This window comes from Suillus fuscotomentosus (assembly GCF_016647785.1).
Source record: "Suillus fuscotomentosus strain FC203 chromosome Unknown F5891scaffold_82, whole genome shotgun sequence".
In the NCBI taxonomy this organism is placed as follows: domain Eukaryota; kingdom Fungi; phylum Basidiomycota; class Agaricomycetes; order Boletales; family Suillaceae; genus Suillus; species Suillus fuscotomentosus.
The window spans coordinates 13,544-37,761 of NW_024539594.1; the positions used below are offsets into that span (position 1 = coordinate 13,544).

General features: G+C 45.0%; 8 protein-coding genes across 8 annotated transcripts; 2 read left to right on the forward strand and 6 right to left on the reverse strand.

Annotated features, from left to right (window-relative positions):
- Positions 1–1,994: 1,994 nt before the first annotated feature.
- F5891DRAFT_1195380 (uncharacterized protein) lies at positions 1,995–4,194 on the reverse strand (the record flags this gene model as incomplete). The annotated part of the gene is made up of 6 exons (XM_041368110.1): positions 1,995–2,659; positions 2,709–3,033; positions 3,105–3,149; positions 3,201–3,272; positions 3,340–3,996; positions 4,057–4,194. 6 exons carry the CDS (start codon positions 4,192–4,194, stop codon positions 1,995–1,997), a joined length of 1,902 nt encoding a protein of 633 aa, XP_041219823.1.
- Positions 4,195–4,728: 534 nt separating this feature from the next.
- On the forward strand, positions 4,729–5,441 carry F5891DRAFT_985136 (uncharacterized protein; the record flags this gene model as incomplete). The annotated part of the gene is made up of 4 exons (XM_041377543.1): positions 4,729–4,843; positions 4,899–4,952; positions 5,064–5,171; positions 5,218–5,441. The coding sequence occupies 4 exons, from the start codon at positions 4,729–4,731 to the stop codon at positions 5,439–5,441; spliced, it is 501 nt and encodes a 166-aa protein (XP_041219824.1).
- A 396-nt stretch (positions 5,442–5,837) lies between these two features.
- Positions 5,838–6,570, reverse strand: F5891DRAFT_961807 (uncharacterized protein; the record flags this gene model as incomplete). The annotated part of the gene is made up of 2 exons (XM_041375843.1): positions 5,838–6,437; positions 6,505–6,570. The coding sequence occupies 2 exons, from the start codon at positions 6,568–6,570 to the stop codon at positions 5,838–5,840; spliced, it is 666 nt and encodes a 221-aa protein (XP_041219825.1).
- A 6,884-nt stretch (positions 6,571–13,454) lies between these two features.
- F5891DRAFT_1131000 (protein kinase) lies at positions 13,455–14,553 on the reverse strand (the record flags this gene model as incomplete). Its single annotated transcript, XM_041364601.1, has 5 exons — positions 13,455–13,586; positions 13,612–13,965; positions 13,989–14,093; positions 14,147–14,421; positions 14,484–14,553. 5 exons carry the CDS (start codon positions 14,551–14,553, stop codon positions 13,455–13,457), a joined length of 936 nt encoding a protein of 311 aa, XP_041219826.1.
- A 618-nt stretch (positions 14,554–15,171) lies between these two features.
- Positions 15,172–16,432, reverse strand: F5891DRAFT_1195384 (uncharacterized protein; the record flags this gene model as incomplete). The annotated part of the gene is made up of 4 exons (XM_041368111.1): positions 15,172–15,447; positions 15,515–16,102; positions 16,158–16,345; positions 16,402–16,432. The coding sequence occupies 4 exons, from the start codon at positions 16,430–16,432 to the stop codon at positions 15,172–15,174; spliced, it is 1,083 nt and encodes a 360-aa protein (XP_041219827.1).
- Positions 16,433–16,634: 202 nt separating this feature from the next.
- Positions 16,635–18,267, reverse strand: F5891DRAFT_961809 (uncharacterized protein; the record flags this gene model as incomplete). The annotated part of the gene is made up of 3 exons (XM_041375845.1): positions 16,635–17,034; positions 17,086–17,579; positions 17,632–18,267. The coding sequence occupies 3 exons, from the start codon at positions 18,265–18,267 to the stop codon at positions 16,635–16,637; spliced, it is 1,530 nt and encodes a 509-aa protein (XP_041219828.1).
- A 535-nt stretch (positions 18,268–18,802) lies between these two features.
- On the forward strand, positions 18,803–20,624 carry F5891DRAFT_985140 (uncharacterized protein; the record flags this gene model as incomplete). Its single annotated transcript, XM_041377544.1, has 5 exons — positions 18,803–19,009; positions 19,122–19,480; positions 19,529–19,632; positions 19,681–19,848; positions 19,894–20,624. The coding sequence occupies 5 exons, from the start codon at positions 18,803–18,805 to the stop codon at positions 20,622–20,624; spliced, it is 1,569 nt and encodes a 522-aa protein (XP_041219829.1).
- An 882-nt stretch (positions 20,625–21,506) lies between these two features.
- On the reverse strand, positions 21,507–23,438 carry F5891DRAFT_1195386 (uncharacterized protein; the record flags this gene model as incomplete). Its single annotated transcript, XM_041368112.1, has 8 exons — positions 21,507–21,652; positions 21,704–22,339; positions 22,386–22,592; positions 22,716–22,913; positions 22,965–22,982; positions 23,032–23,238; positions 23,288–23,311; positions 23,363–23,438. 8 exons carry the CDS (start codon positions 23,436–23,438, stop codon positions 21,507–21,509), a joined length of 1,512 nt encoding a protein of 503 aa, XP_041219830.1.
- Between the last annotated feature and the right edge of the window lie 780 nt (positions 23,439–24,218).

The window sequence follows — 24,218 nt, forward strand, 5'->3', positions numbered from 1 at the left end:
TTTCCACAAGTTCTGAGTTCCGGACCCTGAAACCTGGCAGTCTGGGGGTTCGGGGGTCCGGAACTCAGAACTCGGTATGTAGAACAAAATATATTTCAAACATGGGTAAGTCAATGTGTTTGTCAATAAACTCGATTGTAAATCAAATTTTATTGATCTCCCAAAATTTCCACAAGTTCCGAGTTCCGGACCCCCGAACCCTGAGACTGCCGGGTCTTGGGTTTCAGGGTTCAGGAACTTGGAACTCGGTATGTAGAACAAAATATATTTCAAACATGGGTAAGTCAATGTGTTTGTCAATAAACTCGATTGTAAATCAAATTTTATTGATCTCCCAAAATTTCCACAAGTTCCGAGTTCCGGACCCCCGAACCCTGAGACTGCCGGGTCTTGGGTTTCAGGGTTCAGGAACTTGGAACTCGGTATGTAGAACAAAATATATTTCAAACATGGGTAAGTCAATGTGTTTGTCAATAAACTCGATTGTAAATCAAATTTTATGGATCTCCCCAAATTTCCACAAGTTCTGAGTTCCGGACCCCCGAAACCTGAGACTGCCGGGTCTCGGATTTCAGGGTTCGGGAGTCCAGAACTCGGAACTCGGTATTTGTAAACAAAATATATTTCAAACATGGGTAAGTCAACATGTTTGTCAATCAACTTGATTGTAAATCAAATTTTATTGATCTCCCCAAATTCCGAGTTCCGAGTTCCGGGACCCCCGAACCCCGAAACCTGAGACCTGGCAGTCTTGGGTTTTGGGATTCAGGGGTTGGTACATCTCGGTTTGGGGTTTGGCACTGAAAATTTGACATATATATTTTTGTGAGTGTTGTGCTTCTGGTGTCCATGCTTATAAATAGGATATGTTGCACACCAGGGTTCAGGTGTGGGGTTTTTCCACTTCAGTCCTCGATTATTGGTCAATGCCACACATGGTCGATTCATGTTTTTGTGCTTAGGGGTTTAGATTTGGTGGTCAATGGTAGGTATATGCACTCATAGTGTACATGTATCCTACGTGTTTGATTTGCTGGTGGCTACATCAGCTGTATGTCTTGATGGAACATATCTAGGCTCACCCATATATGTACCCATCTGTGTACAATTCCCCCATGTCAGCCCACCCATCTATGCATTATCCCCCACCTTGGCCCACCCGTCTATGTAATACATCCTATGTTGGCCCATCCGTCTATATAATACATCCTACGTCGGCCCACCCGTCTATATAGTTATACCCCACCTCAGCCCACCTGTCTATGTAATAAATATTTTATCACACCCTCGGCCCACCCATCTATTTGATATCCCTTTCGTCAGCCCACCTGTATATGTAATACTTTTCACGTCGGCCCACTTGTATATGTAATACACCCCACGTCAGCCCACCCATCTATGTAATATTCCCCTACCTAGGCCCACCCATATATGTAATACACCCCTGTTGGCCCGCCTGTCTATATAACAATATTTGCCTTACATCTCTCTTCAGCCCAGCTGTCTATAATATCCTACTCTACATATTACCCAGATGGGCCCACCCATCTCCATGAATGATCATATTCCCCCGGCCCATCTGTCAACATCAAGGATATATATATCATTGGCATACATGGGCCCACCTGTCTCCATCGGAAATAATATGTGTCCCGGCCCATCCGTCATCATCAAGAATATACACAACATGGGCCCATGATCCGCTGGCCCATCTCATACGGGATATTATGGAGGTCGGGTGGCCCGTATAATATGGAATTTGTCACTGAAGGGGCTCCCTGGACTTGCACAAGGTGACCAGGGAACAGTTGTGTGCCATTCAATACTGCATTCATTAAGAACTCATATCTTTCTGCAGTATGATATCCTTGACACTTTCCAGTGGCGCTTGACTTCAATATTAAAAAGGTGAGCATTGCCAGGTGCAACAACGGTATGTAATGAAAACAAGTAAAGACAGTAATATGATTATGAGCGTCAGGATCCGATACCTATCAATCGGATATAGTTGAAAGCTCACTGCAGAGCTCAACGCATGCATCTGCATCGACCGGCAAAACTGCAGGATCTGGAGTTTCAGCAATGTTTGCAGCAGATGCAGAAGTCCTGACATGGCCGTGGACACCCGTCAAAACGGATGCATCCCACGTGTGAGTCCACTGTCTACCAATGGCAGAGATGTTCGGGTTGTTGTTGTGATTAGCTAGCCAAGCTAGAAGGTGCACATTCCCATGGTGAGGGGGAGCATACGCAGTGGTGTCGATCCGAGGACGGTGTGTGGTCAGATCATCCATATGATCCCGAAGGGACATGGTTAAATGTCCGAGTGATGACGATGTTGCTTTCCATTCTGAATCCGAGTATCTGAGTTTTTTCTCCAGTACATCCAACCGCTGCCCAACCACCTCTTCCACCGAATCGAGTCGTTCTTCCAAATTATCAACCCTGTCATTAGTAGCAAGACCATCAAGTCGCCTGCCCAGGTCTTGAATGCTCTGTAGGATGTCCCTTGCAGTTGGCTCACATTCTGCAGGATTCACAAGTGCTACTTGTCCTTGGGGCTCGACGGACATGGATGAGCCCATTGTTGGGATTGGCGGTACCTCTGTTTGAGCCGGCACGACATCCATGTACTTCAGCTCACTCACCAAGGCCAAATCTGAAGCTGCTTAAGTTTTCTGTACCATCGGTGGCACAGCAACACTCACCTTCACGTTCTACTATGTCATCCTCAACTACAGACAATGACCGATTGGGCGGCATGGGCATCTTCTGGGACCTGGTATTAACCACCGTCTTGTTAATAACTTGGGACTTCGGAGCACACAACTTGGAGCATCTGGTAGGATTGGCAATTGCCTCGGCTGCCATGGCCTTGGCTTTCGCTTGCATTCTCTCCCAGACACCAACTCCATTGATCGCACATGTGACCTTCATTTCATCACAATTAGTGCTGGCAAGTTGAATGCATCCAAATTTCTTATCTGGAAGGACAAGACAGGCCACCCCCAATTTGCTACACTTATCACACTTCTGTGGGTGGTGACGAACAAAAACTTTGCATGTTTTAGCTTAGAATGGTATGCACAAATAGACTGGTTTACCTCTGCTGCCATGGCGATAGCAGAATCCCTATCCCATTCAACGGGCTATCAATATCAAAGTCAGAATCGGTGGTAGGTGGAATGAAGTCAACACACCCTGGTCTCCACATCCCAGAAACCTCTCTCATCAGCCATCTTGGTCGAATCTGAACGTTCCGGTGCCACATTCTTATCAGTGGGAACATGTAAGAATCTGGTGGGTCACCAGTGCCTGAGCTAGGATAATGGGACTTACCTCTATGACAGAGGCGATGTCAGTATGCTCATTCCGCTCGTCACCCGATACATGCTTGCTCCTCTTCTGACTCGACTTGCCCAACCAGGATGGAGCACTCGGTATGTTCCCCAATTTCACCTCTTCTGCGCCGTTATCTTCCACCTTCCTCTTCTTCCTGTTTCCAGCCTTTGGTGCTGTCTTCTCCGCGTTCTTTGTCCCTGGCACAAATAGGTTATATTTGGAGGGGATAGAAACTGCAGACATGGGAAGCGGGGTCAGAGGTTCCAGCGCCATTGAGGTGGGAGAAGGCGATGGCGGTGCAATTGCCTGTGAAGGACTATTGACAAAGTCCCTATCTATGGGAAGAGGAGACAAGGTGGGTGGAGGCGCTATGGCCAATGGTGCAAAATGGACTGCCGCAGGAGTTCCGGACGATGTTACCAGTTCAGAATACAAAAGAATGGGAATCTCATCGGCTGCATGAGAGCGGTAGTTTAGCATCTTGTTGAACCGCAGGTGACCCTTGATTCTTGGATCATTGTCTATCACAGATGTCCAATCTGGCATTGTCTGAACAGCGCCAGCATTTGAGCACTCTCGCACAACAGCAGTGCATGACAGTAGCTGTGGGGAAAAGGATGTCGCATTCCCTCCATGAAGTTTTAAGTCTTTCGCCTATGGCGAATGTGTTAATATTGATGACATAATGAAGTGCAAGCAAGAAAAAGTACTCACCATGCGTCTGGCAATCTCATCTAAGATTCTGAGGACCTCTGGATGACCAGACTCCAACAACATGCACCGCTTGATCAGCAATTGCATGGCCGCCAGTGTAGTATCCAGCGCTTTGTTAGCTGTATCAGCGGGTGTCATGATGAAATTAAAAAAATAAAGTGTTGTAGGTTAATGGGTGTTATAGTATAATGGAAGGAACAAAAAGTGGACTTTGAAAAACTTGCACATGGGTTGGGATTTATATTCATGAGTCTGTTGTGGCTCTTTCTGAGTGCTGTTGATCCACAATCCATGGATTTCATTATGACGTAATAGTATGCCACATCTACCATTGTTCCACTACATTGAGTTACCACAGTGGCACCGGTCGATTTGTATTGCAATCATCATCGACTCCCTTTTTCGAACCAGACTATCATGACCTTCAAAAAGTTAGGTTTCTTACTCCTGAACAGCCATATCTTGGTGATATCGCCTCCACCTGCTCTACCTACAGCAGCCATGCCAGCGAAGACGGTCCAGTAGCGCTAGGGCGTGCTTCTGATAAGGGTCTCATCGACTGGTTGGGCTCTTACGTCCCATTGGAGTTGTGGACTCCTCCTGCATTGTTGAGGAAACCCAGGATGAAAGGAGTTGTCGGATTGGAAAACTATCCGAAGTTTAAAAGTAAAAATGGCTTTTCTTAGCCGGAATACTAACAATGGTGCAACAACAGAATACAACTTGACACAAGAGTTTCCTACCGACCAAGAAAAGATGGATGATTTGTTCGCACAAAGGGATCAAGGTGAGTTCGTTCATTCGAGAGCAATGATTTTCACTCACCGGACAATGTATCATAGTATACGACCTTTGTTTCAACGGCCACTTTGACGAGATAGGGAGTATGCTTGCCAGTGAGTCTCCCATTAGCCCAAAGGTTCTTTCCTCACTCAACAAATGGTGCAAGACATGTATGCTATGGAATGCCGGCAAACATTCGTAAATGTTGCCTGAACTTTATGTAGAGCATTGGCCAAGTTTGCTAGAAGACAATGAAACAAATGTCTTCGAACATGCAGAACACTCTATGAGGTCTGTGATCCGAATCTTGCATGACATTTGGCCTAACAATAGTAAGTGTTCAGATTTTAGAGCAACTGCCATTGACATCTTCAGTAGTTCATCACAATGCAAATGGCATTGCAACAACTGCCGGGCATGTCCTCGACCCCATGTTGATACCGACCTCCTTCAGGACTCAAGGCAGTATCGGGGCTCACATGGAGGCAAGAAATAGAGTGGCAGAACTGGGTGAGGACATTGCAACTGTCCACCATTTACTCAACGTCCACCGCCGCATTATGACACAGCTGGATGTCATGATAGCAAACTGTGCAAAGTGACCTGCCCATGTAGATAATATATCATGTCCCGAGAAACAAATAAATGTAGTATATATTTATATCACCATGTATGTACATATGTATGTATGAAGGCTGAGAGGGCCAAATAACCGCTCAAGTTCCCTCATGTGTAAGTGGATAATCACGATCTCAGATATATATATGTATTACAGGAAGGAGGTGTAATGGATTCAAATAAATCATAGTCAAACTTGGCTTGACAAACCAAGCATACTGACCGCACCATCTTGGAAGCTATGACAACAGCAACGTTGGAATTCCAACCGATGATGAAATTGTATGGTCAGCAACATTGTGATATCCTCAAATTTATACATGTGTAAAACATATGGATATAGCAGGTACACAAAAGGGATTCATAAACACTCAGCACGATTATGTCCAGTACTGAATAAAATCAGCCTGATTGTATCTGGCAAGGTGGTACATCATGAAGTCGGCCAAACTGTACTTTGCATACTCTGTACATGGAGTTTGAGCATGGTTATGCATGCTATCCCACATAAACCAGGCCCATATAATTCTATCGCCCTCACTAACCTGGATGCCGTGCCTCACAAGTCGGCCAGAATAGCTGACCATGACGCCCGGATTATAAGCTAGATCTATTCCTAAATTTGTCAGATTCATGACTGCGTTGTCATAGCTTCCGATCAAAGTAAGAATGTCAAATCCTTCCAGGGGGTATTTGAGATCATGATGACATGGTGTGTCTCTGTTGCATACAACAGCGGCACCGGTATATGCCGACGCCCAATGTTGCAAACAGCGGTACATCTCATCTTGCCCTTGCTCCGCTGCCCAAAGCCCAAGTTTAATATGAGGGGACATCAAGGCCCGGTACAATTGTGGATGCATCACCTGAAGGGCAGCAGATGACAGGAAAGCCAGCTGCTGTATATCCATAATTGAAGAGAGATTGCAATTGCCTTTTAGGGTACCCGAAACTTCCGGTATGAACTGTTTTCCGGGATCCTGAGATGGTGGGCCTTGACACTACTGTCGTTAAGGATGACGTGATTACAGCAAAACTTGTGCTCACCTCCCACCCCTGTTGGAACCAGCAGGGAGAAATATTGATGCACCCAGGAATCAAACCAGGTTCCATGGCTGCGTGGAAGTTGGAATAGTTGGTCCACCATTTGCTTGTCCTTCCGGTTGACTCCTTTCCAGTGGTGATGCTTTTTCGCAACAAGTCCCCCATACCAACTGTGGCAATGAACCCCAGAGACCAATTCAACACACCCGGGAGATATCATAGAATGATCTGGTAACTGGCGTCAATCACCACCAATGGGCTATCTAAGAACATGCATTCGGCAGGAGGAAACTTTGCCAACAATACTTCTTCACGAGCATCATTCAACCCTGACTCCTGTTTGGCCAAGGCCTCATTGTACCTAATGATATTGATATCCAATTTGACTACATCTGTCAGAGCAGAGTAGCAATAGTCAATGCCTGAACTCACTGGGATGTTGATATGCTTCCGCCAGCACAAAGGCTAGGTGTCCACAAGCAAGCGCAGTTTCAGGATCGAGTTCTGGAGGTGTAGGAACAAGAGGTCTCCCGGCAACATGCATGGCGAACTGCTGCTCTACCCATTCACTTGCTATGTCGACGGCATTCAGAGCCCAATCCTGTGGAATGAATGATGTTGCGTGAGTATGTAGATCACTCTCAGCCAGCTATTCATAGTAGGTCATCCAATACTCATTGGATATCATGGTGGGGAGGCACAGTAAGTGCTGCAAGCACAGCTGGCATCTTATACGGATAATGTCCAACTTATGGTTGTCTTTATGATGTAAAATATCACACTCCTCAATATTATTAATAGCAAACACGAGGCATCCAGGTGTATAGGAACAGCACGTGTCATCCCATTGTAACATTTTCATAGATGCCAGAGACAGGCTATATAATATTTACATACAAACAAATCACTTCACTACACATAAAATTCGCTTCCGTGACTATTTACATAATGGCTCTGCGTCAGCATACAAAGGGATGTAACTCAGGGAATGGATCTCCACGAGGGGATGTTTCTATCTGACCATTGTTGTAATCCTGCTCCAATACGGCTGCGGCCACATGGGACACTGCTATTGCATCACAGACCTCGTTTACTGGCTGCTCCAGCCAATTCATTGCATCCACCACTGCTCCAGTGGCCTCAAGCTTACTGACAAGGAGTTAGCCAAGGTCGAGACCGAGTCGGGTGACTTCAGTCCGGAGCACTTGAAGTTGTTGAAGCAGCAGGTCCTCACTGCATGGGTGGATGATTGGTTCAGGCATCATCAACCCCAGGGCAGGCTGATTATTTGTGCATAAAAATCAGCATCTATGCTGAATTATATTCAGGATCACTTAGACCAGCCACAGGCTGCCAGGATGTCAGGACCTGAGCTGTCTGCTTGGTCTGTTTTCTGTCAATGAATGCTTGCAAACCGCTATAATTCAATTGTAAGCAGAAAACAAAAACAAAAAACACTCGGTTGAAGTACATACCTGAAGTCTCATATTATACATTGGTCAGATGTGTCGCCAGAACTTACTGCTTCTGAACCTCCACTCAAGGTCTGTATGCCAGCATCTTCGGTAACAAATGTGCACATATCGTTCAGATATTTCCTGCAGAAGAAAAAGAGGATTCCTACCCAAACTTAAGAGTGGATACAGGTGAATTTACAACATGCTCATAGGGGATTGATGGTGGGTAGTATGTCTCAAAGGATGCCTCACTTCAAAATACACTGAAGAAGTAAAGTGTTAGTTGAAAAAAAGTCGTGTTAGCAATCTCGCTGGCCTGATTCTCGCACTAACCTTCACTCGTAGGACCAATATTAGAGTTAGGAAACCTGGGGGAGACAGAAATCAATGATTGAAATCAATATAATGACAGATATAGCGCAAGTGAAAACTAGGTAGTGGTACATGATGTGATAGTGGTGAGATTGCGAGGGAGGTAGGAAAAATGTCAGTGATAGAGAGCAGCAACATCAGGAACATCATCACATTCTTCTGCTGCTATAGCTTTCAGAAGAGCATCATGCTCGGAATCATGACTGCTGCCAGTACTTCTTGCAGCCGACAAAGATGTGTGCTGGCATGTGTCATCTGATTCCAGCATGCACTGTATTTGAGTATAATACTCCATTTCCTGCTCTGATGCTGACCATCCTTTTGTAAAGTCAAGTCATTATTTGTTCAGCAAAAATTTAAGCATCTGGAGGATCTCTACCATAGCAGGGCTGAGGCGATTACACTTTTTGGTACACATCTCGCTGCTTGATGAAAAAATGTGTTTGCAGGGAACAGTGGAGGCTTGGATTGGGAGATAATCCATTGTGAGGTTGTAGATGGTGGGAAAGAGGGTTTTTGAGCTCTGGTCGACATGCAATCAATAAGGAATGGAAGTGAGTGACTCAACATAAAAATGCACGTTCCAAAATGCGAGCAGGTCAGTTCCTTGAGGGCTGACATGAGATGTACTATATGCGTTAAATTCCTCGTCAACTGTTTGAACACCAAGATGCTGATGCGGCAGCAAGTCAATGTCTAGAATATCATAAATTTGTGCACCTAAGGTTGCAGTGCATAGTTGGTGAGCAGGCAATTCTACCAGTGGATGTTGAGTAGAGCTGGTTCTCTTCTCCCGCAGCTGTAGGACACGTTAGGTTAAATATGCACCGTTCAAGTCAAGGGAGACGTACCAGTCACTTGATAGAGTCTCTGGCAATATTAGCGCGTTCTTTGCCCCAGTGACCATCAATCCATGATAAATGCAAGCTAGGGTCAATGACTATACAAAAAGATCATGAGAAATGAAATTGTATCAAGACTGAACTCACACATTGCAATGGCATACACATTCGTCTGACTCATCTTGTGACCATACTTCTCCGCCCAGGCTAAGCCTATATTAATCATGGGCGCACAGTGCATGGCGATCCGGGCCACCCCTTCCCACTGCTCCATCAGACGTTCTAAGGCAGAGACTGCACCGCTTAGCATAGGTGTACTTTCTCCGGACATTGATTGTTGGCAAGCATGGGGTGCCTGACATAAATTAAAACACATCGTGGGCTTCAGCAACATCAACACTGACCTCTAAAATCACTTCAAGGTCTTGCAAGACCATCCGCTCCATTGGACTCAACCCATGTTTGGATAAGCTAATTTCAGTCACAAGATAGCAATCAATAGCCTGGGGCACTGTGAGTTTGCAATGAATGTTATGTGAGACAAAGTCTTACCGGGCAAAGCGTTCGGAGATGATTGAGCATGACATATGTCAAATCCCATCGAGTAGGTTCATCGCATAGAAGTTCGAGGACTGGAAGCTTTCCTCCTGGAAAGAAATTTCCCTGGTTGCCAATTGAGATAGCATTCCAGAAGGCTTCGCATCGCTGGCCTGATGTGTGGATCACACGCACAAGATTCTTACCCTGCTTGACAGGTTTGAGTTTCAGGGCTTCCAAATACCCCTCCTTTTTGACGGTGATACCACAAGCTAGCCACTCGGTAGGCACTGTTGAAAAATCTACGGAATGGTAAGCAGTGATGAAGTGTTGAATGCATATGTTGATTATATGTGGGAAACATGGGATTTTGTGATCAATGGGATCAAACTCGATGCCACATGCTGACAGCAGATGAGAAAGCTCGACCATGGCAGTCTGGTTATTTGATGCATTATCTAAAGTAAAATGACCGATCTAGACTAAGTCAGAATATGTTACATGGGTGGGGTCAATCACTAACCTTATCTGTCACTTTTGCGTGATTGAGGAGCCCTAATATGACTACAGCGAGCGATGCCCCATCATGAGAACTAGGAATATAGCTAACAGCTAGAAGGCCAGCCTTGAGAACGAGCTTTGATGCATGTAGGGCGATCCAGTGAGCCATCAATGCAATGAATGGACGTCGGGACTCATCTGACCAGAGGTCAGAGGTAAACAATATCTTTCCTTCTGCTTTCTGGGAGAATGTAAGATAACTTGCAAGATAAAATAGTCGTACACTTATGGCCAGATATTGCTTTAAAACATCGAAATATTGATACCACATTTTGACTATCAACTCACGTAGCTTCGTCTGGTGAGGAATGTCGCACTCCTGTAGATCTTTCCACAGAAGTAGAAGTAACTGACGGAACTCAGGGCATTCTATTACATTCATCGCCTAAAGACAATCAATAAATGTTATATAGAGTAAATAAGTACTCACCTGGTCATCAACCACAATGAATTTTACGAGTTGCCTATGCATCTCCTCAATGGTAAAATCCAGTATCTCATCTGCAAGTGCTGACACCCCTATCGTGAGTTGTGAACCAAGACGCCCACCACCAGGGGGGGAACCAAACAACTCAAGAAGTTTGTCTGGGTTCTGGTCAAGCTCTTGACCTATCTGTGCGAGAGTCCACCCTATATGGAGAAGATCTCGAACTTCTTTCACCCCAACTTTAAGATTGTGTTGCTTGAGGGCGGTTATGTAAACATGCAGGTGACCGCGAAGAGTGCCTGTGGTAGTCGACAAGCCGTATTCGGCAATATTGTGTGATGGATCTTCTTCTTTCTATATGTCCCTGGCGAACAACATGAGAAAGAGAAAAATAAAAAGACTCAGAGATAATACTTACACACAGGGTGTACATATGCGCTGCCCTGACATTGTGTCTTTGGTGAAAGAATGGTGCACCTCTGATGCTACCTGTTTTGTTCGACGTCCCATGGCTAACAGATTGGATCGAGTTGAATTGGTACCTGCCTGTGTTTGAAGTGGGCTTGGGACTGTGCGGACTGCCTCTACTGGGGTGAGCAGGTTGCCGTCCTCTTCTTCATTGACATCGTCAACAACATCAAGATCGATGAACTCACCATTGTCTGCCACACAGCTTGGACCAGCCCTGCAAGCTGTACTGCCTCAAAGCCTGGTGGCAGGCCATTGATTTCTGCGAGGATTCTGAAGAGTTGCAGTCACTGCAACATGGGGAGCTGCAGTGAGGGTGGATGAAGTGGGGGGAGCTGCAGGGAGGGTGGGTGCAGCAGGGGGAGCTGCAGCAACAGGGGATAAAGTCTGGGGTGTGTTTACGGGGGGAGCTACAGTGGCAGGGGATGAAGTCTAGGGTGTATTGAGAGCACATTGTCGAGGTGGCATGGTCATGAATGTTGCGAATCCAGTGAGTGAATTACTGTTCTATATAAATAGTTGTTCTGTGAGTCCCAGAAAATGCAGCAGCAAAATACTGACTCACCTGATCGTAAAGGCCAAAGAATGGTCCGCATACATGTAATCGTCTCTCAAGTCTCAACAATCCAAGGGTATGTCAACTGCCGTAGATTAGCAAAGTGAGATGCGGCTAGAGCCTCAAGGCTCATGGGGTCCTGGGCATCAAACAACCCAAAAATGTTGCCTAACATGCGGTACCCTGGATATGTGCCTGGAAAGCTATTCCAAAAGAATGAATTAGCCGCTAGGAGTTTTTGAAATGTGAGTCGGAAGTACCATACCTGTACATACATCGTTCGGGGGGTAGAAAATGGAGGTTTCCGATCTTCGAGCCTTGTGCAATCATGATTCATGAGGCATGCACGCCTTCTGACTGCGCCGGTTTTATGATAAGTAATATCGGTTGGATAGATCAAATGGAAGTACGAACCTGAACTGTAATCCCCCCATTAGCTGAGCAACTCAATTGAATTGACAGTCTGTTGGCACAAGATCTCCAATGCGGCATGCTGTAGTTTTTGAATGTAGCCTAGTAGAGTAGATCAGAGATTAGAGATCCCAGTGAATAAATGGCTATCATTATTACCTGAAAGTTGTTGTGCATTCAATTTTGGCTCCAAGTGAGTCATAATGAGTCAAGTCAGCGATCATGCGGCCAATTTTCAGATGAAGTTAGTAAAGACAAGATGATGGTAGGAATCAAAATCAGAACTTCAGTAAAGCTCGAAAAACACACGGTTGACAGCAGCTGAGTAATACTCGGCATGATGTCAGACATTGGACATTGGACATTGGACATCAGACATTCAAGGGCATGTGATATGCAATGCAGGGAAGGTCATACATTAGTAGAGTAGAATACAAAACCATGTCATATAATGAGTACCTAGTACCTAATAGATCCCTCAGTGACCTTCACATTTCAACTGACAGAAATAAACAAATTTGTAAAAAAAAACCATGTCCCTGAGGGATGGTCAGTGCTGGGGAGGACGAGAGAGGAGGCTAAGCAGCAGGAGACGAGAGAGGAGGCAAAGACTCATCGCAGGGAATGATGGCAAAAAGATCAGGCAAGATCATGCCAAGGTATCAAATGTTCCATTATGGAAAGTGTCTCTGCATGTTTCATGATGGTGGCCAAGAAGGTGAGCATGACTGGGAGATAAGGATTGAGATACGCACAATATAAGTGGCGGGGGAGGGGACACCATCTTTGAGGTTCTTACCGGCAAAAATAAGACGCTGGTGACTGGTCAGGTGGGTCTGATAAGGCTAGAATAGAACTAGAGAAGGATAAACTTAGTAAACAAAGAAGGCACAAGAAAGGAACAAGGAAACACTCACCTTGTGCACATGGCCATGTTACCTGATGGGCCCTAATACAAGGAGTGGGATTTATGGACCTCATGTTCATATCAACATGCCACGTGACATGTTCGAACATTTTTTTCTGTGAATTACAGTAAGAGGTGGAGTGCACACATGAGGTGGACATGAATTGGTTCTGCACCATCAAATGTTCCAGCCTGTTACTAGAATACATGTTCCCTGTACACAAACTCATCTACATAAAATATTTGCTCATGTCTCAGGTACCAAAAAGAGTGAACTATTGAATGATATAGTACGTAACTAGGTCTTTTTATGCTGTGGTATCTTGGAAGCAGTTACAGGCATGGGGCAACCATTATGTGGGCATAAACTTGAAGGCTCGAGTTAATGAGTATGTAAAGAATGAACACGAACTACTCACACATGACGAGTTGATCTGCGAAGAGGTGTTGTCTTCAGTTGACACAGAGGCACCTCCTTGGCCACTGAGTGCTCTTTCGGGATGGAGGAGGATGTGATTGGACTGACCGAGATCCAGTGAGCATGTAGCTGGTGCAGGTGTCATGGCATGAACATCACGGAGCAATAATCTAAGATAATCATAGTCGGGATCCTCAGAGAATGCAAGATTGCGCGAATAAATCAGCATAGTGGTGACCTCAGGAGGAATTCCAAGACATAAATCTTCAATGGTGGTGTCCACCTTGCGTGCCAGTATAGAAGAAGTGGGAAGCTTCTCGTGGTCACTAGTAAACCATGGAAGGGAGCCGTGCAAGAAGTAAATCAACATGTATATAAGTGACTCGAGATCGTCACGATGACCAGGCACAACTCCTAGGTGGTTATTGATCGAAGCGAACACGGGAGTGCCAGTAAGATGTCCACCATGGCGAAATGGCATATGTGCTTGGGTGGTAGTGTTCCAGTACTCTTTCGCAACATCAAATCGACAATAAAAATGGTTTGCTCTAAGTCTCCACGACCGACAAGGACATTTTGCGGTTTTATATCGCTGTGAACGTAGTTGTGTGAGTAAATGTGCTCTAGAGATAAGAGCTGGGAAACATATTAGCATCTGCCAGTGCCAGGACACCATAAACAAAACTTACTAATTGGTCTCTGAAATTCAGGACGGTATGAAGGCTGAATTTTCGATTGTGCATGATAAAAAGGTCATGCAGTGATGGCCCAAGGAGATTGAGAACTAGAGCATGAAATGTTGCCTCTCTACTGAACCACACAGCACGCGGAATCCCAGCTCCTCCTTCAAGATGTTTCAAAATACGATATTCGTGCTCTAAAGAGGATGCATTGTTGATGAGACGCTCAAGTTTGATGGCAAGGTCATCATCATTTATAATGTTCCGTGCACGATACACAACACCTAGTACATGTTAAATTCAATTTCAACATATAAATTGTACATGTAAACAACATATTACATACCATACAAGCCAGATCCTAAGATGTCTCCCAACCTAAATCTGCCATCAACCCAAATTGGGACCTTGTTCATTGTACAGTAAGATATTTGAAGAGTTATTAGACAGAAACAAGTTTGAAACGACAGAAGAGGTTGTGGCATTGTGTGCACAAGTTGGTTGGAGCCTGGTTCAACCGGCTCAAGCTGCCTTTCACACACAATGGGCTTGAAGTTGGTTCGTGCAGCTAGCTGAGGTGAACCGAGCCGAAAAATCAAGTGAGCCTACCTACTGCTAACCGAACTGCCGCATAACCAATAAAAGCCAAAGCCGAACCAGCCATAGCCAAGCCACCCCATTACTAGTTCTGCTCTGTCATCTGGGCGATATGGACAGCAGTGAATGTGGAGGTGGTGTATTCAAACACATGGGCTGCATCCCAAATGGACAATGCGCTGATGCAAGACTCGGAGAGTGCAGGAATCTGGTCGGTCATGATTTCTGATATGATAACAACAGTAGGGAAATACAACCGGGCCTGACCTCCTGGTTTATATGTGTTGTTGGAGATTCAAAATCCACATCTGGTAATGTAATTCATAATGACCAGTTTCCATTGTTCAAATGATTGTGCCTGGACCGGTAGATCTAATGCATTGAATGACATATATTATTTATACTACGATCAATTGATGATACTATACATTCAACAATCAAGCATTTATCGTGAACTTTGGATTTGCCTTTAGAAAACTTGCACATGCATGTTCAGCCAATTCATGGTACATGTGGGCCTGCTGAATTGCATAACATTTGTGCCCTTCTGGAAGTGGATCGCCATTATGGGTGATGCATGACAACCATGAGCATGCCTTGTGGAGGAAGAACTGCACAGTCCAACCCATTTCATGGTCAACCAGTAGCAGTTCTTCCGACCACCGATCACGCAATGCTTTTGTGCGAAGCCAATGAACCCTGTAAACTGTGCCCTGTCATTGATGGGTTAATATAATAAGTGAACAGTCACAGACATTCATTTATCCAATCACTGCTGACAGAATCTCCCTGAACATCAAGAGACCAGAACCATGGAAGCATGGTGTTTCTTTGTCCCCAAGCATTAGGACTGGCTACAGCAGCAGTAGCTTTGAGATGACTTCTCTCCATCCGGAGATATTTCTCTAAGAGGTTGTGAGCTTGTAGATTGCCGAGTTGTGCCCGGCATTTTGAATAAATCATTGTTTGCCGTTTGATGACCCTTTCCACCGAATGTACCTGAGTCCACGCCCTGGTTGACTTTGCCTGGGATTTGGCCGGATGAACTGTGGTGCAGAAGAGCACAGCCTTATCAGCTAGCAGAACTTGGATTGCTTGCAGGGTGTCATTGGCCTGCCCTTCCCAAAGTGCAACTTCCTGACCCACAAGGTGGATGACGCCCAGCTCAGTACACCTTTTGATCCCAATATTCAATGGGAGAGGTATAACCACCTTCTCAGGATGGAAGAAATTGCATTGAGGGACATGGTTGGAATCATGGTCACTCTCAGTAAACATGTCTCCTTCGCCCTCTGAATCATCTATAAATTCAACCTCGAGATCTCTGATATTGTCATCCAGACCAAAGTCTTCTCTGAAAATGAGTAACTGCCGTGGTTGTAAATTCATCTATCCGACTTTGCAGCTTTGTACAATGTCTCACTATCTCCAGGCGCTGCATTTTGGTGGAGTGTTTTCCCAACCTCCGGATGTCGATCAAGAGAGATATTTGCAGCTCTTCTATAGTGATACTGGATGTGATCCATGTAGCAGCACCGCGCTTTGCATGCCCTCCTCTGTTACCGGTCCGAGAAGACAGTAAAGCCAACTCTTGCTGTTTTCTCATTGGTGCTATCAAAATTTGATCACTGATGGTGCAGATCGGACATATATCTGCTGTGACTCACCCTTTTGCAGCTGGACGTCGAATATGTCCATTGCCGATGGATCCGTGCTTCAATGCAATTGTGCTTCTTGATCTTGTTCCACCCATGCTTCGACCATGGCAGGATCCGCGGTTTCATTGAGCTTCTCAAATGCTGTCATGCTTTCGGACACTCCCTTCACTGCTTCTCAATATTTCCAACATAGGAAACCACCTGGAGAGTGTTAGTATTAAATATGTAAGGAAGAATATATCTCAACTCATTCTGATCATTTTCATAAAATTTGAGCCATTCATTTGGTAATCATGACATTCCTGTCGATGGGGAATGGACATCCCTCTCGCAGAGGGAGATATGATATTCAGGGGCGCCCACAATGTCTTCATGATCTCCCCGTTGATCCTGGCTGCCCCTGTGATGAAGGTGGATGCATACCGGACATAGCATTTGTCCTGATGACCATGGACATGCCAAAGTCCTATTCCCAGAACAATCTCCATACTGCCCAGAATGTTCAAGTGTGAACTGTCATTTACCCTGCACTGCAAATATTTGTTATATTGGTAATTAATGTCATAAAATGTCAAAGCTCGACTGAGTCCATTGGTATTATGGCTCAAAGCGTGACATAGAGCATAGTCCATGTTCATGTGTCTAATCTCCGATGTGAGGTTTAATGATAATGAGTGGCATGCATGATCTTACCTTTCGCCTTTCTGAAAATAAACAATAGAATGGGGGACGAAACAGCCATGTCGAGCACATGCACAACCGCCTATTCCTGTAGCTTCCAGTTTGTGTTGGGAAGCATTTGCTTGATTTACAGCCTGATGGTTGTTACATTCCGACATGTGCACATTTTCTTTGGCACCAGCAAGATGCATCTTGTATTGTTCTCTGGTCACCATGAAACACCTTCCATCAGTCAACCATACTTCATCTTCCAGACAAGTAGGATGGAGATGTTCTGCTTTAAAATTACCATCCATTACTAGTGATCTGGTGTATATACATTCTGGATGGTTGCTGTCTCTTTCGGATGGCTGTGGTGCATTGATACCAGGTTGTGGACAGGTGGGGCAAAACAGGGCAAGTTCACCTGGATCCGGAAGTCTTCTCTCGTGAGCAAAGCTGTTCAATTTTAGAAGTTTCAGTTGATGCCATTGCCTTCCAACCTGCATTAATTCCCTATACTGGTCCTGTCCGGAGGTCAGTTAATACGATGATGACCAACCAGCACCTCAGACATACAGGGACTAGATGCAGAAATGTGCTAGATGTCATTCTCCTTAATTTAGAGTAGAAATTCATAGCAGAAGTCCCACATTCCAGGTTGTCGAGGAGAAAACTATCCAGTACTGAAAACCTGAATGCTGATTTGGGCCAACTGAAACATGCCGGAAACATGCCCATTGCAAACAGCTGCCTGTCTGGGGTAGCGGCATTTGGGCATTTACAATACCTGATGAGGAGTGAATGGACTCCGGATTTGTTAACAACTGTTGTGCATTCTTTTGCATATAGAAATGGCAGTTCCGGTATTGCTGAGTAGTCAGAGGACAGTTCGCAAGTGGGCTCATCTAAGTCCTCCCATTCATGGATATCCTTGAGACACGGACATGGAAGCCCACTATGCCCCAGATGAAATTCCATATCGATCTTTGTCAATAATGTCACTTCAAAAAAGCTCCCGTTCCATTTGCTTATTTTGTGAAATGGCAATCGTCTATGCTCATCTTGACAGCATTTGATGCAAAACATGGGATCACTGAGGCAATTGTGGCACCGGTACACCACCGAATCTGTGTTGCATAACGAACAAGACTTGTTCGAAGATGGAGCCTCCCATTCTAGAAGGACTCGAAGGTAATTGTCCTTCCAAGCCATCTATTCCCGGAGATAATCGTTTGGGCTCTGAGGTCCTGGTCAGCCTTGAATGGGTGAAGAACGTAGAGTATCATACCTTGGTCTTTTTTTCGCTAACAACACGTTAAGCAAACCAATAGGGCCATGATCACTCCAGTCTGCATTATGGGAAGTGAAGTCGGGTGTGTACTGAGGGAGCGTCATACTGGAGCTTTGTTTTGTGGGAGACTTTGTTGGAGATGACTGTGTGGATTGACTTGGCTGGTGTTGTTTCACCGGACATCATTTGCCTTTCCGGCCCCGAGTGGTCTTTTTTACTTTCCATTCGACCAGCTGAACTGTTCTTGGAGGACTCGATATCCTTACCCTGGATTTACCCATGAACATGGTATGAAGTTGTGTGAAATATAGGACAGTAGAATTACAGCAGCAACCTCTGCTCACTTAATAGCTGACATGAAGGGAGGGCACATAACACTCTTATTACAGACATTTAAAAAACACACACTCACCATCACACCCAAGTACATCCTATCACTATCCTCCATAGTATATAATGTCTGATCATGACTCTGGCTCTGAATCTGAATCTAACAAACAGCCTGCATTAAATGAAGATGAGGTCACTATCCTGCAGTCCTACATTGAGCAATGGGATTCGGCTGAGGTATCGGACCGCAACAAGGTCTTGAAAGCAGCTGCAACCAAGGCTCGGACAAAGGCTCCAGTGATGGGTATACAACTGCTGAAAGATCACAAGGCGGTGAGTATTGTATCATTTTCAGCACCAAATAAGCTTTGATATTCGGTAGGTATATGAGACATGGTTCCAAAACTAAGGAATGAGGAAGAAGCCAGCTAAAACCCCTATCAAGATGGGGCAGAGATGGACCGAAAGAAGTGTTATAGACACCCTCCGGAAGAAAGAACTATTAAAAACAATACAAGACGAGACTGGAGCTAAGCCAGGGACGAAAGAAATGATCAACCATTACACCAAGCAGCTCAACCTCCTCATTGCATCCTTGTCCCCAGAAGAACTCAAAGAAGCCAAAGAGACGGCTGATATATGGAACTGTCAGGGTGTTCCGGATGACGTCAAGTCCGACATTGCCAGGAAAAAAAGCAATGACATGATTCATCATTTCGCAACTGAGATGTGGAACCGGGCAGGAATGAGGGTCTTTGTTGTGTCAGCTTGGAAAAATGAAGAGGGTAAGATTCATGTGGCCGGGTGAGTGATCCAATGAATGCAATCAGTAGCTTCTCACATTTCCGGCAGTCACGACTATAACAATGAATATGGTGGTGCCGATTCTATCATGAAGACTCGCAAATGGGATGCCATCCTGCTGGAATGGGATTCATATGCAGAGAGCGCATTTGGTAGAGTCCTAAACTGGCTTCTGTATAGTGGAGACTAACGAAAATCAGATGGTAACTTGGATGGCAATGCAGTTGCAACTCGCAAAAAAGGTCGACAGGACAAGACTTACATCCTTGATGTTGGAGGTGACAGATATCCCATGCTCCCTGCATGTGATTCTATGGATCTGGACACAAAGAAAGCTGTTGTGCGCGCATTTTTGACTTGGCATTACAGTAGGTTGCTGTTTGCCTCTTGGAAGTAATCTAACTGTTGAAAAGGAAAATGTTGTGGGGATCCAAAAATTTCAATCCCATGGAAGTATGTCACTCCTAGATGCGGCGAGATCATTCCGACAGAGTGCCTTCTGGAAGGACACAATCTCGCAGAGCCTTCAAAGTTAAGGCAGATCCATGCCACGGAACTGCTACAGTTCTGGTATAACCAACAGGAAGAGCGCGAAGAGCGCGTATTGGAATTTATTGGTTGGTGGGACAATGATAAAGAGGATATGGTGCTTGCTGCAGACATGGAAGTACCGATGACAACACCGAGACAGAATAAGAGAAAGCTCAAGGAGATGTCAGATCCGCCAAGGAAGCAGGCATGTCCACGGCAGCAGTCTCCAGCAGGACAATCACAATCTGGTATCAATGCTAAGACAAAAAGGGCTGTACAAGAGCCAGAAATGAACATCCGACATGGAACCGCCACTTCAGGTCGTGCACAAAAGAATCACAAGGTGAAGAGGACATCAAACAAAGAATCTGACAATGCACGAACTATCAGCGACAAGTCCCTTGCTGAACAATCCAATGGATCGGAGGATGATATTCCTAGTGGCCAAACAGCAATTGTGCCAAAATACCATAGTGGTTGCCCAGTCCTGATCCCTGGTAGCAATGACTCTGACAGCAAGGTTGAGGAAAATATTCATGAAAAGTCTGTTAAACCTGCACGAGGCAAAAAGGTTGCATTTCCGATCCAGGCCGCTGCTGTTGATGTGAGATAATCAAAGAAGGGTGCAGCAGTTGAGAAGCCAAGAGATGGCCCTCGGAAGCATGTGAAAAAGGGCCCTGACCCTGACTGTTCGGCATCCACCGTGACACGCAAAGCCATTGCACCAAGGCAGTGGATGACAGATCTACCGATGGAAGCCAGTAGATCATCTCATGAGCGCAATGATGCTGTGGTCAGCGTGAAAGCTCGAGGGCAGAAAAGGACTGCCGAAGAATGTTTGGAAGGATCTCCTGCTAAACGGAAAAGAAGTCAAGGAGTTCAACAGAATAAGTGGCTTCTATAGAGGCTAAGGAGAAGCCAAGGAAGAAACGGGTTGAAGAAGCTACCGATGGGTCACCCTCAAAATGGACAAGGAGTAAGACTTCACAACCTGCTGCAGGCAAGCGCTCCCAGAAGCCGAACTCTCAGTACAACAATTATGTGAAGCCCTAAGGCATTTCGGAGTGTTATGACACCCATGCCTTAGATGGCTTTCAATTTTGTGGAATGGATCTGGTAAGGTTTTATTGACTTTGAAGATAGACGTTTTCGAGTTGTTTGTATGTCCAGCCCCTTGTATTGCTCACTAGCTCATTTTACACCAACATTGAAAGTTATTTGGACTGATTATATACGGCAATTGAGTAAATGCATGTGAGGCTGCCGCTGCTCTATACTGGTGATCATGGCATCTAGTGGGTCCATTATCTGGCGGTGAATGTCGAGCAAATGGTGAATATTAATGACATCTGCACCAAGTTCGGTCACCTGATATTTTGCATCCGCGTATGCACCGAACAGACTTCAATTTGCCATGAATGTGATTGCTAGCTGAGGGTCAGGCACACGTGTGACCACTGGTGTGACAATGCTGTGTATGTATCAATCGACTGTCTCACGTGTAGGTCAGGCGTGATGGAGCTGCAAGATCAACATACTCACAGTCATTATGTCCTATGCTATTTAGTCGTTGGATAGCTTGATGCATGGACTCTTTGGCCTCCTCAAATGCATTGGGATCGGCTGGTGAAAAGGACCACCCTGTATATATCGGACATTAGCAAAGAATGCAGTGAGTCACATATGACTTACTTGAGGTGGCAGGTGAAGATGTAAGGTCTATAACTTCTCTCCCCTCTGGCAATGTCAGGTCAATGACATCAATTTCCTCTCTCATCTCAGACACTTCTGGTGGCTCCTTGATTGTTATGTTATCCATCAGATCATCCCACCCACAATCATAAAGATCCTCAGTGCTGTCCTTTTCAATGTCCGGAAGTGTGTTTTCCATATCAATGTCATCCACTTTGAATGAATTTAGTGAATCTGACCTAGACCAATCGGTGGGAATAATATGCTGATTTGCACGATAGTCCCCATGTTCATCGGAAGGATCCTGAAATATCTCGGCAGTTGTGGTCATCGCAAAGTCCTGCCGCCCGCATCCATATGTATAATCAGTGCTATCTCCCGGTGTTGTGGTTTTTTCTGGCAACACAGCATCATCCTCCCATCCGCAGTCGTGAGGATCAGCCATCAACAACTTTGAGAGAGCTGTCTCATGGACAACCAGATCATCCCACCCACACTCGTATGAATGATTTTCTGCCTGTCTCAGTTGACTAACCTTGTCAATAGAGTGCGACAATTGAGCCATATCATCTGTTGAATCATGGCCTTCCTGGCAGGAAGGTTGATTTATACCTTCATCCTGGCTTGGATTCAATCCTGTGAACCTGTCAGTTGGGATTGAAACAACAAAATGCCCACTAACTTTCTTCTGATGAGATATTCATTGGTGAGGCTTTGGTATCCATGGTATCCTCCCATCCATAATCATAAGGGTCTGCAGCAGCAGACTTATTTGGCGATACCGCCCTGTTCACCATCGGATCATCCCATTCGGACTCGTATAAATCATCTGCAGGTATAGGTTCCTGCAAAACTTCATTTCTCATTGAATTTGAGAATTCAGCCCAGTCTGCTTTGTGGTTGAGTAATCAAATGTTGGCTGCCAAGATAGTACTTGCCTTCCTCTGGTTCAACATTTTCTAATCCTATAACCTGGTTAGTAGAAGTGTGAAGAAGTACATAACCGACAAACTTTCTCCCGGCATTATGACTTCATTTGGAGCTGCAGTTTCGTCCTCCCATCCACAATCATAAGGATCAGGCATCGATAACTGATTTGAGGGTGCAATAGAACCATCCCATCCGCAATCATAGGGATCATCAATGAGAGTTGTGGAATCCGGAACCGGATCCATGGGATGCGGTGATGTCTGTGAATTTGGCGTATGTTCTATTTCATCAACACATGTTAGCATATTCCTGACAGCCAGGTTGTGCCAACCTTTGGATGTTGCATTTCCTAATAATATTAATATGGTCTATTCTCATGAGTTATTGAACAAACGCACCTTCTCCAGGCTTCGCAGCTTCTTCTGGCGCTGTGGTGCCATCCTCACATCTGCAATCATATGGATCGGGTGTGGAAAACTCGTGAATGGGAGCAGCTCCATCGACAGTCGGATCATCCCATCCGCAATCATAAGAATCTTGGAGAATTGTTGAATCCATCACCAGACTGATGGAATTTGGTGATGTCTGCAATTTAGCTGAATCTTCTGATTGATCAACATAAGTTAGCTTGATCCTGGCAGCCAGTGTGCTAACCTTCTGATGTTGCACCTCCTAATTCTATTCATAAGTTCAGTCACTGGACAAATCTAGTTTGTGCAGATAACTGACCATCAGGACCTTCAATTGTTCGGGAATGTTGGCCTCTTAAAAAGTTTGGGGTCCAGAGCAATTCAGTTACATACATGTCTAATACAATTTGTTAGACAAATGGATGAGGCATTTTCCATGCTCACTGGACAGCATGCTTGTGACTTCATCAAAGTCACCATTGAAACAAAGCTCTTATTCTGCAGACAAGGTTTGTTCAACCACGCCAGCAATCCAGCAAATGACTGACTTTTCTCTTTCTTTCCCATGGAATCACGCTGATATTCATAATAATGGGGAAGCTCGGCACAGAACTTATATACTTTAATGGGGATGTTTGCAGAATACTGGGCCAAATAGGGGTTATGGTGAACTTGCATTTATACACCAGATATGATTCCAGTCTGATGATTCCTTGAAATGTCGGAATGCTCTCTGGTTTGGGGGGAATCCATGACTCTAAAGGGACATAGGTGCCTCACCAATCGATCAGATCCTCCTCCAATGCGCAGCGGTCCTGTACCGGGGAGTCAGCAGGTGTAGAACACTGATATTGAGACTCGGTAGAATAGATGCTGGAGAGTTTGTCGTCAGCATATGAGAACACTTTGTCACCAGCATTTGACATAGTTGGAGTGGCACAATGAACATGTAGCTCAGATATGATCATATGTGTGAAAATGAAGTCGGAGAACATCATAATAAATATGCACCAAGATATACTGTGATATCTACGGCAATTGAGTACTTGGGACAATGATCGATAACAACCTTCTATTACGTGATAATTACATTAAATTGGTCCAGACTGCCATGCTTCTATGTTGGCCATGCTTTTCTCGGAAACACCCACCACCGACATATTGGTATAGATCCT